Source organism: Poecilia reticulata, linkage group LG13, assembly GCF_000633615.1.
Source record: "Poecilia reticulata strain Guanapo linkage group LG13, Guppy_female_1.0+MT, whole genome shotgun sequence".
Taxonomy (NCBI): domain Eukaryota; kingdom Metazoa; phylum Chordata; class Actinopteri; order Cyprinodontiformes; family Poeciliidae; genus Poecilia; species Poecilia reticulata.
In genome coordinates, this window is record NC_024343.1 from 27,886,509 (window position 1) to 27,902,433 (window position 15,925).

Consider the following 15,925-nt stretch of genomic DNA (forward strand, 5'->3'; position numbering starts at 1 on the left):
CCACAGATGCAAATAATACAAAAAGTAAAATTGTGTCCATTAATTTGATAGAGAATATAAGTTTTAAAGAAATTTAGAAAATAACAAAGGAAATCCATTTAGAGCCATTGTCTGCATGTGCATTCACTGCACAAGACTCCACTGCTGAAGAAAAAGAATGCTGATTCTAACAAAAAGTTTATTTTGCTGGAGTATTCAGTTAAGAGTCATCAAATGTGTACACTTGTGCATTCTTTCTTTTTCTGCAGATGTAGTACGGTGTATCTGCACGTTTCTCTGAATATCACTCGGGCATAAATGTGTCAAAAATGGTTCAAGTTAAAAGTTTTACATCCAACTGATTGAACCCTTCTAAAAGAAAATGTGCACATGAAACCAGATTACAAATCAAACAATCTCTCTCTTCACTGACAGATCACATTCAAAGTGTGCATTTAGAGACAATGTCACTCATATCAAAAGAATGTATGCAAATTATTGTCTGGGTAAAACCCATCCTGTACTTCCCATTTCCTGAAAGTTACTACAAATAGTAACAGGAGATGGAATTTGAAAGAAACATGCTGTTCTGTCACCTTTATTAAAACAGGAAGGAATGTTACAGAAAGTCAGTCTCCCAGAAATGGGTGTAATCCCATCAAACCCTGGGAAATTATGTTCTGGTTAGGGGAGACAAAAAACTGCTCTGTGTGGATGTCACTGCACACCTATGAAGTAGAAATGTTGCAGCATTTCATATCAACCTATAACCACAGTAAAGTTTAAAGATGGAAGCATCATGGTATGAGGCCGCTTTTTAGTGTGTGGTACTGGATAAATATACTGGCACACTCTTGATAATGAACGTCTCAGCACTGAATGATCCTAAACGCAGCAAAAGAAACTCGAAATTTTTAATGTTTGTATTAAAACTCATACGAGGATGGAGTGCTCTGCAGTAAGAAAAGAACAGTAATTTATGATTATGTTATTTATTTCAGCATGTCTATCAGACATTATCGGCATCAATCATACAAGCAAGCTGATATTTTATCCAATTTTTTCTAAACAATATAAACTGCCTATTGAAACAATACCACCAGTACCTAATACCATAAGGTGATGTAAGAGGATATATTACTGTAAAAAAACACCTGCTGACAATGATTTAACAATAACATTAATAATAATAATAAAAAAACAAATCTGTGTAAACATACCAAAAGAAAATTCTATTTAACTTCATCCACACAGCAACAGTAAACATGGATTTTGTCATGTTTGTTGTGAGTAAAGCACAATTTCCAGCTGCACAGTTCACATCATATAAAGCACATTAAAAGTACATTTTTGCATTTAAAAAAAAATAAATTTCTTTTCCATTCTGGCCAAGTGTTAGTTAACAATTGCACAACAATTGTTACATGTTCTGATGGCATGAATTAGTAAACAATAAGAAATGTGGTAAAACTGTTCATTAAATGTGAAATTACCATACAAACCGTTTTGAATTGGGGATGTCAAGCATATAGCATCCTCTACAATTACTGTCACCCAGGATGAAGATGCAATATATGTGTTGCTTTTGGGTTTCTGATTTTGAGAAAAAGAAGAAAATCTAATGGAGCTCTAGCAAGTAATTGGCAGGAAACTGATAGACGATTTTCAACTTGATCGTCTCTGACCAGCCAGAAATGGGAAGAAAAATGTGTTACTTTTCAGATAACTGGAAGCACCAGATGTCAGGTCCAGGCAATAAAACCTTTTCTGTGTGGGACGCTGTTGATATAAAAAGAATGCTCAAACTTAGCTATTTTCAAAAACAGGATTGTGTTTAAAATATAAATCTGAGGAAGCGGAAATGTAAAAGGTAGTATTTGCTACAACTTGTCAAGAAATGTCTGCAGTTCCTTCAGGCTACGAAAGAGTGAGCGACAGCAAGACGTTCTGCGCAAAAAAAGAGAGGTTCAGCAGTGCACCGCAAGGGCTTTCCCACATACAGTGTGACATAACCTCTGCTTGAAAAAAGTGAGTTAGAACAACTATTGAATGCTGTTATAAATTATTTTATAATTCTTAAATAAAATTGAAATCTACTTAGTGTCTGTGAAGCTTTTTGTAAAGTTGGGTCAGAAAATGGAAATCAGATACCAAAAGACAAAAAAAAAATAATAATAATCAGTTGTTATTGTCATAGCTACAATTCCAAAATGTTTTGGTTGTTAAGTAGCTAAATCAGTAATTATTAACTTACTGTTTTGTTCATGCTCTTTTCTTTTTCCAAAGTCGGTCTTTAAAGTGGGGAAAACAAAAGAATGTTTCATTGAAGTTAGGTATGTGCTCATATCAGAAAATGGCAACAGGACAATAGATAACCTCCCAAAAAGTTTAAAACAACTTCAACATACAAACAAGGGTGGATGCAGACAGAACCAACAGTAAGGAAGGAAGGAGAAAAACACATTTCAAAGCTTATGGTTAGACAACCACAACAAAGAATGTAATCACAGTTTCTCCATGTTAACAATCCTTCCATTCGAGAGTTTTGAACACATCTTTAACAGAGATGCCAATAGCTATAGAGTTGCTAAATACTTTGCAGGGCATTGTAAGCAGAACAGTTCAGACGTTTTGCAAAATTCTCACTTTTCATATTTACGAGAACCAAGGCATCCAAATAACATAAGGTATATGAAAAAAAAATCTAAGTTTTATGATAATTAACTTTTTAGTAATTTATTTCAGAGCAGTGATTGGTTCTTCAAGACCAATCACTGCAGAGTTGATAACGTATCAACTCTGCACTACGTTCTGCTCTTCATAAGCTTAGATTCTGTAAACAACAGAGTATGAAGCTTTCCACTGGATCACCCAATATGATGGAACCATTTCTAATCACCACACGTGTCTTCTTTTGTTTTACATTAATGTAAAAACAGAAAACATATTTACAGTATATACACACGTCTCTCTGATAGATATTGACTGATTGACATGTAGGTTGCAGCAGAATAAGAAGGGCTGATTTATTTTTTGCTGATTGCTTTATAGTTCAGTCGGAGCTTCCAGTGGAATTTGGAAGTTTGCAATTAAAAGTCCTTAAACTGATCCTTTATAGGAATAAATGTAAATAACCATACAACATTTTAAGCAACAGGTATCCATTTGTATGTTTGCTGTATGTCTGCTTTAAACCAGGCAGATGGAGGCGCAGTTAAGCTTGTTCTTAGTAATCCAAGTCTGACAAACTGCAACCTCTGCTGTACTTCTTCATGTTAAGGCCGGATTAGTAGAGTAACCCAATGCTTCTGCGCCACTTCACCATGTTTGGACAAGGCTTAGAGTAGTAACACGGCAGGATCAGATAGCCACTGCCACCCGAAACCACTCGCCTCTTCAGTGTTTACATCCCCAGTAACAAGTCTTTGCAGAGCTGAACAGCTCAGTGTTTACTTTGGTCGGCTCTCCTTTTGCAGAATTAAAACATATTGTCAAGAATCCATCGCTGCAGGGGCGCCTTAGTTTTTGAAGGCCCCGTAGCGGCTTGCCTTACTAATGAAGTTCTTGAGCAGGTCATGATCCATGTCTGCAAAAGCCTGGGTCTGAGTGACAGCCGTTAGATGGTTGACACAAAACTTGAAGCAGAACTCCTCCAGGTCCTAAAAACGAAGAGGGCTATGTGGTGAGTGCTGAGGAGTATGAGTGACTAGAGGCTACTGTGCAGGACCCCCCTGCCAACGCACTGCAGTGATCTTACCCGAGCCTCATACTTGACGGCGGCAGAAAGCAGAGTGATGGCGTTCTCTTCAGAAATGCCCCGCTTGATAGTTTCCTGACACAATCTTTTGAGCCTCGTCTCTCGGTAAAACGTTGCCAAGTCGAGCAACCCTGCAAACAGAAGAAACGAATCCACTGCATCTGAGTATATTTACAGCTACTTCTGTTTAAGAAATTTTATGACACCCTTGACAATTTTGTGAATTTTACAGGGATTTATGTTTATCTTTGAATATGTATAAGCAGTGACTAATTGTGAAATAGAAGAAAATTAATGTAGCCCTATTTACTACGATATACTAATTAAAGTCCACAATGCCCTTTAGAAGTTTCTTAATTAGTACATAACATCCAGATGTGTATAACTTTTTAAGCCAGATTTTGTGGCGCAATTCACAGGAAATGAGCAGAAAGCAAAGGGGGCAAATATCAAAGGTTTCAAGGTCAGGAATCAGACCCTGACAGCTGCATCAAGGATCAACAGACAGACTTGCCGTCTCCACCTGTGTGTAATTTAATCTCTGAATAACTACAGCTGTTTAGCGGAAAACTGACTTTTGGCTTAAAAACAAACAAGCATTAAACATACATTTCCCTAAAACCACAGTTCCATGTTAAAAATGTTTTTATGGTTTTATTCTAAATCTTAACTGTTGTGTTTTCATTAGCTGTTAGCAGAAAATCATCATAACTACAAAGAAAAAATAAAAGTTTGAATACAACAGTCTGTGCTAACTAAAACGTCAGTTGCGCTAACCCTGAAGCACTAATCATAAACATTAGTTTCACTAATGCTAAAGCTGCATTAGCAGGATGTAATGTTTCTATTGTTGACTGTGTGTTCCATGACTTTATATTTTTGTGTTTTTATGATGTAAAGCAGTCTGAAATACCTTGTTGCTGAAATGTTCTATACCAATAAAATTTGATTTGATCTTAATTTGATTTAAAGTGCTACACCAACAAGATATTTAGTGGAAGCTAATGCAGAAGAGCTCAATTTTGTTCCTGTATTTTTTCTTGTTTGGAATAAAGTTATCGGGGCAGTGATGGGTGGAGGTTTGGGGGAAGGGAAAGAATGTGAGGAGACGAAACATAACTGCTGCCTAAGCAGTCTTCACCTATTTCAAAATCCTAAAGAGTCAATAACCACAACTTCAACACAGATAAAAAACTTTATTCAACTGAAAGCCCAACTAAATTAGTGCTTCAGAATTTATCAGTAAAAATTATATAAGAAAAAAGCTAAGTGCACTAAATATTTTCAAAGTTAGCAGAAATGCTAAAGCACAAAACAAGATTAGCGGCAGTGTGCACATAACTTCTAAAAATGTAATTACTTACCATTTTTATAATATAAAAATTATTTTTTATATATATATATTAAATTATATATATATTACATAATATATATATAATTTTATTTTGTAACGGAACCTAAAGAAAATTTATCAAAAACACTATATGCCAGCTCTTAAAATTTCTTTTATACTATTGTGATTCTAATGCAAAAACAAGCAAATATTGCTCAGAAACATGCAATGAAAAACATGTTATTTTGCTCATTTCAATTTCATTTTTGACTAATGTTAATAAAACTCGTGTGGAGGGCCTATGAAGCCACATGAAGCTCGAGATTCACACGCTACAGTCTTCTAGTTCTTAATTTACAACCGACATGAAACACAAAGAGTTTGTGGTTTCAAGGTGGCAAAATCTAAATGAATTCAAGAGGTGTATATATCATCACAATCTGGTATTAAACCACATCTGTCTAAGTTTATGCTTACCAATAGCATCCTCTGGTGGCAGGTTAATATTGTCTGTATAGAGATACTCCAGGAAGGCTCTGTACACTAAATATGAGAACTGGTGAATTTCTATAACATCTTCATCTGTTTCGTTCAACAAAGTACGGAAATGCTCACACCTAAAGAGGGGGAAAGAAGAACAGACTGCTGTTATGACAGGAAGAAAGATAACAAGAGCAGTAACCGAGCATTTGTTTGCTTATCTGTTACAAATTACATAAACATAGCTGCTGTTCATGAGTCAATGCTCAGTCTGATTATTCACAAGATTCCAGCGTGCCTCAAGATCAAACCAATTCCTAGACTTCAAAAGACCAAATACAAAAGGGATCACAGCTGGGCGCGAGGCATTCAGAAGCCTAAAGGACAACAAGGTTGAATCCGATGGAAAAAAACATGGGAGTACTGGAGGAGTTATAGTAGCAAAGATAGAAATGAGATGAGACTGAAGATGCAGAAAATTAAGGAAAGACAGCTAAAACGTAAAACAGGAAAGCATGCCACACCCAAAGTGAATGATTCTACATAGTTTCAGTGACTGAAACTCTTTAGTTTTGGTTTAACGAAAGGAAAAAAAATATCTGGACTATTTGAGAATTGCATCAAGAGAAATAGTCTGCTTAGATTTAGTCAAATGCAGCAAGCATGATAAGACAGCAAGTGGACCGTGATAACATCCTCTGTGAAAAAGCAAGGAGGAAGTGGCAAGCAAGCACACAGACACTACACCACACTAAAAACAAAACACTTCACTTTTTTGAAGACAAATTAACTGGATGCAATCGTGTACAACTGTTTGTCTTGCTGCGATAAAACTATAGACTGGCAATATAAATGTCGAGACACACCTAGTAATTTCAGAATCTGAAACATTTGTTACATCAGTCTGTTTTTTAGGGGGGTTTTATCTTCAAATACTCAGTTAAAAAGCGATTTGGAGACATAACCCTTCATCCCAGCACGATTCGTCACTTTTAAAGCTCCAAGTAATGCCTAATTGGTTCAGAACCTGGAGTTTTCTCTTAATTAAAACAGTAAAAAAAAAAACTAAAAAAAAAACAGTTTGCTCCGGGATTTTAATCCATTCTGTGCCTAATAAACTGATCAAGTTTAATGAATGGATAAATTAATAATATGCACAAAAATATTGAAAGCATATTCTTTTATTGCTTATGTTACCTATTGATGCGATGAAACAAATCAATAATATCAAAATAGCATGAGATGTGCTTTGAGCTATGCTGAATAACGCCTGACTGGGGGATCAAAACTCAAGCCATGTGCGAGAATCAAATGAGCCAACAGATAACAGATCCTCTCATGTTTGATGTAAAATGGTGGAAATCGTTCTCATATCTCAGACAGAAACTATATTCAGTATATTCTGAGCTTTGGTCTGTTGGGGGAGCAGCAGCAGTGTCAATAACTTCTCTCATAAACCTGGAAGAATAACGGGATTCAGCCTGGAGACGTCTGTGCCAGGAAGGAACGTGACATTACCAAACAAACAATCCGTCACATCTGCTCCATGACGCACAACAGGGACAGCCGGGCTCGATCCAACATCGCCGCCGTCATAAAGAACATACTTCAGGAAATAATTTCTACAATTCACAGCAACAGATTGCCCCTGTGTAGCAGGTGGACACATCATTTCACTTTCCATCATATGCACTGTTATGGCAAACATGCCATCAATGGTACATTTACTGTTTGGTTTTGAATGTGTGATGATTTTTTTGGTTTACACAGCTGTCTTTGCAAAGGTATATAGAGAGTTCATAAACCTGAGATCTGAGAAAAATGATCTATTTAGTATGCATGATGAAGAGCATGCAAAGTAAGTTTTCCTTTAGAATTGTTTGTGTCTTTGTATTTTCAAAGAATGTAGAAAGTAGGGGTTCACCAAAAAGTGGACTGACTAATAAACTGACCCGATGTCCATAAATCTGGGAGATCGGCCAATACTTACATAAAAAACTGATCTTATCCATCTCTGCAAAAGTCTGAAAATCAGCCACTCTACCATTTTGTTTTGCTGTGTTTAGATGGCTGACTGACCGACCAAACAATAGCCACCCCACTGTTGCCAACTTAGCGATTTTGTCGCTATATTTAGCAACAAAAAAATGCTATTGGACAAAATTGGAATCAGTAGGTCAGGCTTTTTAAAAATTGGTAACCAGAAAGCTGCAATCGGTGCACTCTTAGCATGACATCTTTGGATGAAATAACTCGCTATATTTTTCAATCTGTTATGATACTTTAGACACTTTTTTGTCTCTTAGCTGCCCCCTTCGCTATCAGCATCTGTAGTCATAAACACAGCTGCTGTCATTGCTTCCCAGGGACACAGGAGAACAATCAACAAACTCCTCGTCTCTAAAGTGTCTTTAACATGTTAGCATGAGATATGGTCAAAGTAGAGGTTTTGCGCCCCAGGCATTATTTGTGCGAGAGTGTGCACTTTGTTGACTGTGCAGACAGTCCGGCTCCTTCCTCCTGACAGTGCAAAAGAGCAAGGGACTGGAATGCACACACTGTGTTTTTCAAGTGTGGTTATAAAAAGAAACACGGGAAACAATAGGCTGCTCTCCGCTTCCCTTTTACTCAGAGGGAACACTGTCCAGCAAATACCGTTCAAGTATAGGAGTTCATGCTCAATTTGTTTTTATAGAATGTGTCCTCTGCTTTTTTTGCTATGTAGAATTATCTAACAATCAGTAATATCCAACAACATTTCTAACAAGAAGAAAACATCTGAACCCTCATGTGACAAGAACAAATACCTGAACACAGAGGACAACAGGAAACAAATTGCTGACGATATTTGATTCATAAACTCTCCAGCTATAGCACTTCTCACCAAACAACACACTCTAGACTACTTGTAAATTGTAGTAAATTTGTCTAAATTTTGAATCAAAAGAGTTCATGTCAGTTTGCAAAACGTGTGAAAACAAAGCAACCATTAATCAAACGACTGTTTAATTTTTCCTACCTGATCTTCAGAAGAGCTTTGTGAACATAGATGCACTTCCCGTCAACTAAGAACTTAAGGTCAGAAATATCTGGACTGTCAAACTCCTTCTTCAAAGACTGGGCAACTGTTAAGTAGTCATCTCCATCTGGGGAAAAAAAACCACTGGTTATCTTCAATGTTTTTATCTGTATTTTAAAGTCCCATCTAACTTGGTGACTACACACTGCCAGAATTATCTATGATTCTCCAACAGTAAGCTTTCAAAAAAGTTTTTAAATCTTCTCTCCCATGTTGCTCATTTTGAGTGAAGGCAAAATAAAATATGGGTTCTTGTCCAGGACCGTTTCTCACAGTTCTAGATTTTGGAAGTTAAAACCGGGTCCGTTTGGGCCAGAAGCTATTTACTGAAACACCTTTAGTACAATGTTTTCCCATCTTTCCTTTTTGAAGAATGGGATAAACAGACTCTAGTGTAACATGAAGCCGATGTCTTTCAAAACAGGAAGTTATGGCTAACAAAAACATTTCTGTGATTGTGATTAACTTAAAATGCACAAATTTCCATTTTTCATCAGTTATAATTGTTATTATAACTTATATTAATTGTAATATTAAGTCAATTATTTTTTCTAAAAAATAAATTCTGATTGAAATTATTCTGCTGTAAACTATGAATTTATTTGTAAGGGCTTGCACACAACATTGGGACTGAATGGGTAATAAAATAAAAACTGCACATGAAAATAATAGTAAACGCTGCACACATGAGAGTGTATTTGTAATTTAACAGTTGGGTGCCATAAGCTTGACAAAATGGGCCGTAAACTGAAAGTAACACTGTTGAAAACAGAGTTCATAAACACTTGCTTGACACAGTCAGGAAACAGGATTTCCTGTTTATTTCTTAGGCCACTTCCAGGAATTTGTACTTATGACACAAAAACATGTGCCTCCTGAATGAGTATCTCTAACAGGTCAAAGGTTAAAGATAACTATGGCAGCAATTTGAAGTATTCAACAAATATCCCTTAATTATTGAGGAGTACTAGTACCCGACAGACCCCTTCTTCTAAAAAGGTCAAGAGGGGAAATATGGCAATGAGAACAATTTTAAGTATTCAGCTAAATCCCTGAATTATTAAGAACTGTGGACATCTGGGAGCCTCTTTTTTTAACAATCGTTCTGTTTCTGCACGAATCTTACCCACAGAGAGAAGGTGCCACGTGACAGCTGGCGTGGCGAAGCAGGCAAACACGTCATCAGTGCTGCTGAAGTGGGTAAGATGGGGGCTGGACACGGCCTGACCTCGACACTGACCCCACATCAGAACCTGTCCGCTCTGCGTCTTAGCAGCTGACGTGTGGCTGGTGTGACAGGCAGCTACCTCCACCATCCTGGGCAGAAAATCTCAATTCACACCCAATTCAACCTTCTAACATAAAGAGAACAAGTCTAAGCTACAGTGCCCTGCAAAAGTGCTCACATACTTTAAATGTACTTTTTTTTTTTTTCTTGCATTATAGTCACAGGCTCTAATATTTTCATTGGAATTTCATGCGCTGTGACATGAAAATAAAACAATTTGCGGTTTTTAAACATTAGGAATGTTATATGTTCATAATCCATCGCAATTTTTCATAAAGCCCAGAAAGTTCATGCTACTATATCTTTCGCAGAAGTCAGATTTTTTTGAACATCCAGTTAATGACCATCTTGTCGACAAATTCTCCCACTTGGGCTGGGGATGTCTGCAGCTGCATCAGAGTAAACAATGGACACCTTGATTGCTTCTGTTATTAATTCCCTCCTTGTCTGGCCATTTATGTGGACGGTCATATCTTGGTGGGTTTGACGACACAAATTTCTGGATTCTATTTATTTAAAGAGGGCTGAATTCAAATTCATGGAATTGCATGCCACGCTTTTCAGACTTAATTTGATTTGATTTTGTGTTATCACAATTACAGACAACATAGTTTTTGTCTACTGCATAAAACTCCATTGGGACACTTTGATTTTTGTTTTTATAACATGACAAAATGTTACAAATTTCAGTGGGTATGGATACTTCCGCAAGGCACTATAAGGATAATTTTACAGGTAAAAATAATTTGCTTGGAGTCATTGACCCTCATTGATATGGAGGCTCCAGTAAGCTGATCTGATTGCTTTACAACACAGTGCAAACAATTTACTAACCTTTCCTTGTCTGTATTTATTAGGATGGGGAGCGCTTGGTTACTTTTATTGCCTGTGCCCAGCTGTCCATAGGAGTTGGCTCCCCACGCATAAACAAATCCCTCATCCGTAAGTGCCAACGTGTGTGCATATCCACATGCCACCTACATTTGGAAGTGAACAATACATTCATGAAAAATATAAAAAATAGTTTTATGAAAGTTTTTGACACTGTGGATTCTTACCTGCACAATGTTGACACCTTGCAGAGCAGCGATCCTGCATGGAGTCTGCTGATTTCCATTGTTTCCCAAACCCAGCTGCCCATTGCAGTTGTAGCCCCAACCGTAAATCTACAGAACACACATATGAGGTGTATTATAAAATAATCTCAAAACCATATTGTAAAATACTGTAGAAATGATGGTCAAACAGAACAGGCAAGAATATTGGATTGATTTTAAAGAAATGGCAAAAAGCACTGGTTTATCTTTCAGAATGAGTCTACTAGATATATAATTTCCTTATAGTTATGTACATAAAAGTAACAACTTTTCAGAATAGTACCCCCTTATTTCCCCTTTGTGTTCATGTTCCTTTTTTGTTTTGTTTTGTTGATATAAATGGAAATGGTAAAGGGAAGAAATTGTGTAATTGATCACAGACGGGAACTGTGAACTAGAGGTGATAATAAACTCTTGTAATCTTCTCAATGCTTCAAAACCAAAGAATAAATAAATAAATCATATGAGTATCAGCCAATCGCAAACCACCCAAAATTGAGAAAATCTGGTCCGATATTATTGGTTGGATGATTTATTGGTCCATCCCTAATGTTTACACGTCAACAGCTGGCACATATACAACCCCAAAACAAAGAAAAATGTGATTATACACTACCACTTTACAGTTTAGTTGGTCTGTTACATGAAATTACAACAACACAACTTTAAGTTTGTGGTTTATGAGGTATCAATACATAGGACACACTAGTGTGAAGGTGTTATTCTCATATAAAAGCAGCACATAATGGTACCTCTCCATTATCCAGGACGGCCATCGAGCAGAGCTGGCCACAGGCTATGTTGACCACCACTTTGTTCTGCAGACAGCTGCTAACCCGACGCGGTGTTGGTTGATTGGCAGTCGACCCAGATCCTACTTGGCCCGAGTTGTTGTAGCCCCACGCATACACCTGGTCACAGATGAAAAAAAAAGTTCACAGTCCCAAAAAAATACAGGCTAAAGATGGACAACGACAAGTGAGCAGACAAGAAGGGAAGACTTACCTCTCCATCACTTGTGAGAGCGATGGTGTGGTGGGAGCCACAGGCCACTTCTGTCACCCTCTTGCTGATGAGGTTGGTGGAGACCAGGGCAGGGGTCAGACCATGGTTGGTGGTCCCATTTCCCAGCTGACTGTAGCCATTGTGACCCCAGGCAAACACCTCCCCATCTACATAGCAGCAGGAAAACTTGTATTTATGTTGTCAAAGTGGTTAATATTTTATAAACACAAGATAAGAAGTAATCCAAGTCAAATGATGTATAGCTGAGGTCTGGCAGTGTACCCAACATATGCAGCCGATAAAATCAGATTAACAGAGCTCGAAACCCATTAGCTAGAAAGAGAAGTTTAAGACACTTTTCATAGAGAATAACAAATCGCGAGAATAAAAGAAAAACACATACAAATATACACACAACAATCTTGTCTTGTAATTGAAATTAATGTTACTTTAAATGAAAAAACAAAATTAACTATTTCAATGTGATTTAATTTGGCTTAATAAATAACTGCACCTTAATATAGTTATAAATTTTAAACATTTAGATGGAATTGGTAGTACAAACAATGCAATGTTAAACTATTCATACCCCACGACTCTCATTGTATCTTCTCACACTACAAATATTAACTTTAATGTATTTTATTGGACTTTTACATGATGGGTAAATACAAGAAGTGCAAACTTGTGAACTGAAACACAAGTCACACCATTTTTGTATTTCTCATTTTTTAACTGATAAAAAATGTGAGAACTGTGATGTGCATTTTGTATTAAGAATCCTTTATTATGATTATGGGAGACAGGCAAGAAAGTCATCATTGAAAGAAAGCCATACGATGCTAAATGCACAGCACATTGCTCTAAACATAATTCCCATGGTGAAACCTGGTGGTGGCAGTTCTATGTTATGCTTAAACAAGAAATTTCTTCAGCAGTACAAGAAATCTGGTCAAAGTAAACCTGCAAAAAAATACATGTCTGGGGCTTTAACCCTGCCGCTTCTCTGCTGTCCGACCGTGATACCTGCAGTGCTCATCCTGAGCATCACGCTAAGACTGCTGGACTGAACATCCTTTAACATAAACTCCATAAGATACAATGAAAAAGATTTATGTGAAGTCATGCTTCTGTGTTGGAATAGTCCGGATCAAAGTCCAGAAATCAAACCAACTGAGAATCAGTGGCAAGATTGAAACATACCATTTACAAACATACAAAGCAATCTGAATGAGTTTGACCAAAATTTGGCAAAGAAGAGTGGTTAAAACAAATCAATCTCTAAATGTTCTAAGTTGGTAGAGACACATCCACAAGACTTGAAAATGCCATTTCACTTCACAAATAATCACTGCAGCAAAAATTTGACAAATATCAATATGAATACTTTTGCACGTCACTGTGAAAACATGTGTTGTTATTTGTTTTGGCTTCCATTCCTCTACCTGCCGTTACAATTTCACCTGGAGGTCACATAAAGATTTTCTGAAGTATTGTGTTGCGAACTGATTACCTGCAGTGGCGATAACCACATGCGGTCCTGTACCATAGCTCAGGGACACAATCTTCTTTCCGCACAAGATATCAATCCTGCGCGGCTCAATAGTGCTTTGAAGGTCTCCAAGGCCTAAGCAGCCACTACAGTTGGTGCCTAAGGCAAAGACCTGCAAACACCAAACATCACAGCAAAGTCATGCTGATGCAAAGAAATTGTACATATATGCCACATATTACTACTATAATACTGACTGAGACTGAAAGGTCTTTGATCTTGAAATTATTTTTTTTTGTATGCAATAAGAATCAATAAGTATTTAATTCAAATAAAAACCTATTATTATTGTTGTTGTTACGGTTGTTGGTGTTGTTATGTCCTACAGCTACAGTAAAATTATCATAATATCCTTATCATAATATTTTTGCATCTTTGCATTACTATTATTATTTTATTATTATTACTATTTATCATTATTATTATTATTATTATTATTATTATTATTATTATTATTATTATTACTATACCCAATAACATTTATGGGGCATGTTTACTAGGGAATAATAATAATATAAACCTGCCACCAAAGAAATATTACCATTGACAGGACAAATGTCTGCTTGCTTGAAACTGTTACCTGTTTAGTCCACTTGTAGGAATGAACAAACATGGATGCACAGATGGTTAAATATAGAGCATGCTGGGGTATTAGGCCAATATGGCTAAAGATAGTCTCATTCTATCTGCTTATCTCTCTGCCGAGAACTGCCCCTCGTCTCAACCTGAGAATCAAGATCCTAAAGCATTGTTTTTCCCCTTCTGTTGACACGAAAAAGAAACGATCAAATCAATATCCTCAAAGTAGGTTAGGTCTATCAAGTCAGGCCAGCACACCTCCGTCCAAACAGCAGGATTAAGGTGCCTTTGCTTAAAGCCGGAGCCTTACCTCATCATTAACAGTAACATAGAGAGCTTCATTAGCAGCACTACCGAAGACACAAGCCTGGCGGATAAGCCGTAGTTCCTCAGGAGGAAGGAGTGCAAACACTGGCCACTTCCCCACGTCCAGCATGCTACTCAGCAGAGCTGTGACAAGATAACACAGAGAAAACAGAGCATTTAGGTAATTATGGTCCTTATCGTTTTTCATGATTTCAATTATTCAGAAAAAAAGCTGTCACCCTCTTACTTGTACATAAAACCTGGAGTACATTCTATACCCTCTCCATTTCAGTATATGTACCACTCCAATGCATTTCTCTGACTTCCTGAACAACATAGCAGATAACTACCATTTAAAATACAAGCATTTCCGTGGATCAAAAATACTCATCTGGATACTTGTGTAATAGAACAGTACTTTGGGAGGTGAAAAAAAGAGAGCACAATGACTGATCAGCCAGTTTTTTAAATCATGCTAATATCAGTTTTCTACAAATCCTGTCTTCCATCTACAATTAACTACAAGATAACTTTGTTTCACACCACTGCTGAGTTAAGTTTGCATTCCACTAAGACGGTGAGAACATTGTGATCAATGTCTGAGTTATTATATTTACTCATTAAATAACCTTTTTTAAGATTAAGGTTTGATGGATGGATGCATGGATGGATGGATGGATGGATGGATGGATGGATGGATGGATGGATGGATGGATAATCATTCTCTGATCTGGATGGATCGATGGATGAAATAAAAAATGCTATGGCTTTTAGTTTATTTTCTTTGTAAGAAAATAAACTCAACTGACAAAAACGATTAATATCAGCAATGTGTCAGTGAGTAGCATCCCTGCTTATTAAAACTAGTTCCAGTCTCAGTAGTTGAAAGTGTGTTATTGAATGTTTCAAAAGTATTAACAAATGACTACAACATAATAGTACATTGCTGTCAGTGAAAAGCATACAGTAGAATGAGGCTGATCAAGCAATGTTCAACGCCAAAACAAAGTTCTTCAAACATCCTAACAAGGACGTTTTAATGAATAATAGGAATCGTTCTGCTGTCGCCTCATTAGTAATCATTTCAAACAGCATTTAGCATAAATTCAGACATCACCCATGGCACTAAGCAAAAGGTTTGCCATCACTTCATATACTAAAAACATACAAATAAAGACACTCCATCAAACAAGCTAGCAACAATAAAGTTTGCACCAAAACACCACAGAGCTTAGCATAAAGAGTCCCGTAGTTACGGGGGGGTTTAAACTGTTGACGTTACCTTGACAGTTGTTCCAGCTACTGTTTCCTCTTTAAAGTAGTTTTCTTATCAAAAGGAAAACTTAAATATTGCAGAGGGAATCATATTGGCAGCGGCTGTTGGTTGTCATAGCTAGCTTTGGTGGCTACATCAACGTCCTGAAGAAAAGCAAAGCAGTCCAACAGTTTACTTCCTGTCGCCTGATGGTG

The 15,925-nt window shown here is 36.9% G+C and overlaps 1 protein-coding gene across 2 annotated transcripts; it reads right to left on the reverse strand.

Annotated features, from left to right (window-relative positions):
- Positions 1-955: 955 nt before the first annotated feature.
- rcbtb2 (regulator of chromosome condensation (RCC1) and BTB (POZ) domain containing protein 2) lies at positions 956-15,925 on the reverse strand. Of its 2 annotated transcripts, none has more exons than XM_008426368.2 (12): positions 15,738-15,925; positions 14,460-14,599; positions 13,532-13,682; positions 12,019-12,185; positions 11,766-11,924; positions 10,975-11,082; positions 10,751-10,893; positions 9,755-9,945; positions 8,569-8,695; positions 5,547-5,686; positions 3,737-3,867; positions 956-3,638 (listed from the first exon to the last, which is right to left on the reverse strand). In XM_008426368.2, exons 2-12 carry the CDS (start codon positions 14,583-14,585, stop codon positions 3,498-3,500), a joined length of 1,584 nt encoding a protein of 527 aa, XP_008424590.1. In that variant the 5' UTR covers positions 14,586-14,599; positions 15,738-15,925; the 3' UTR covers positions 956-3,497. The 2 variants fall into 2 exon arrangements, with proteins under 2 accessions (XP_008424590.1, XP_008424591.1); XM_008426369.1 differs by lacking the exon at positions 15,738-15,925 and adding an exon at positions 14,151-14,332 and having other exon boundaries at positions 14,460-14,552.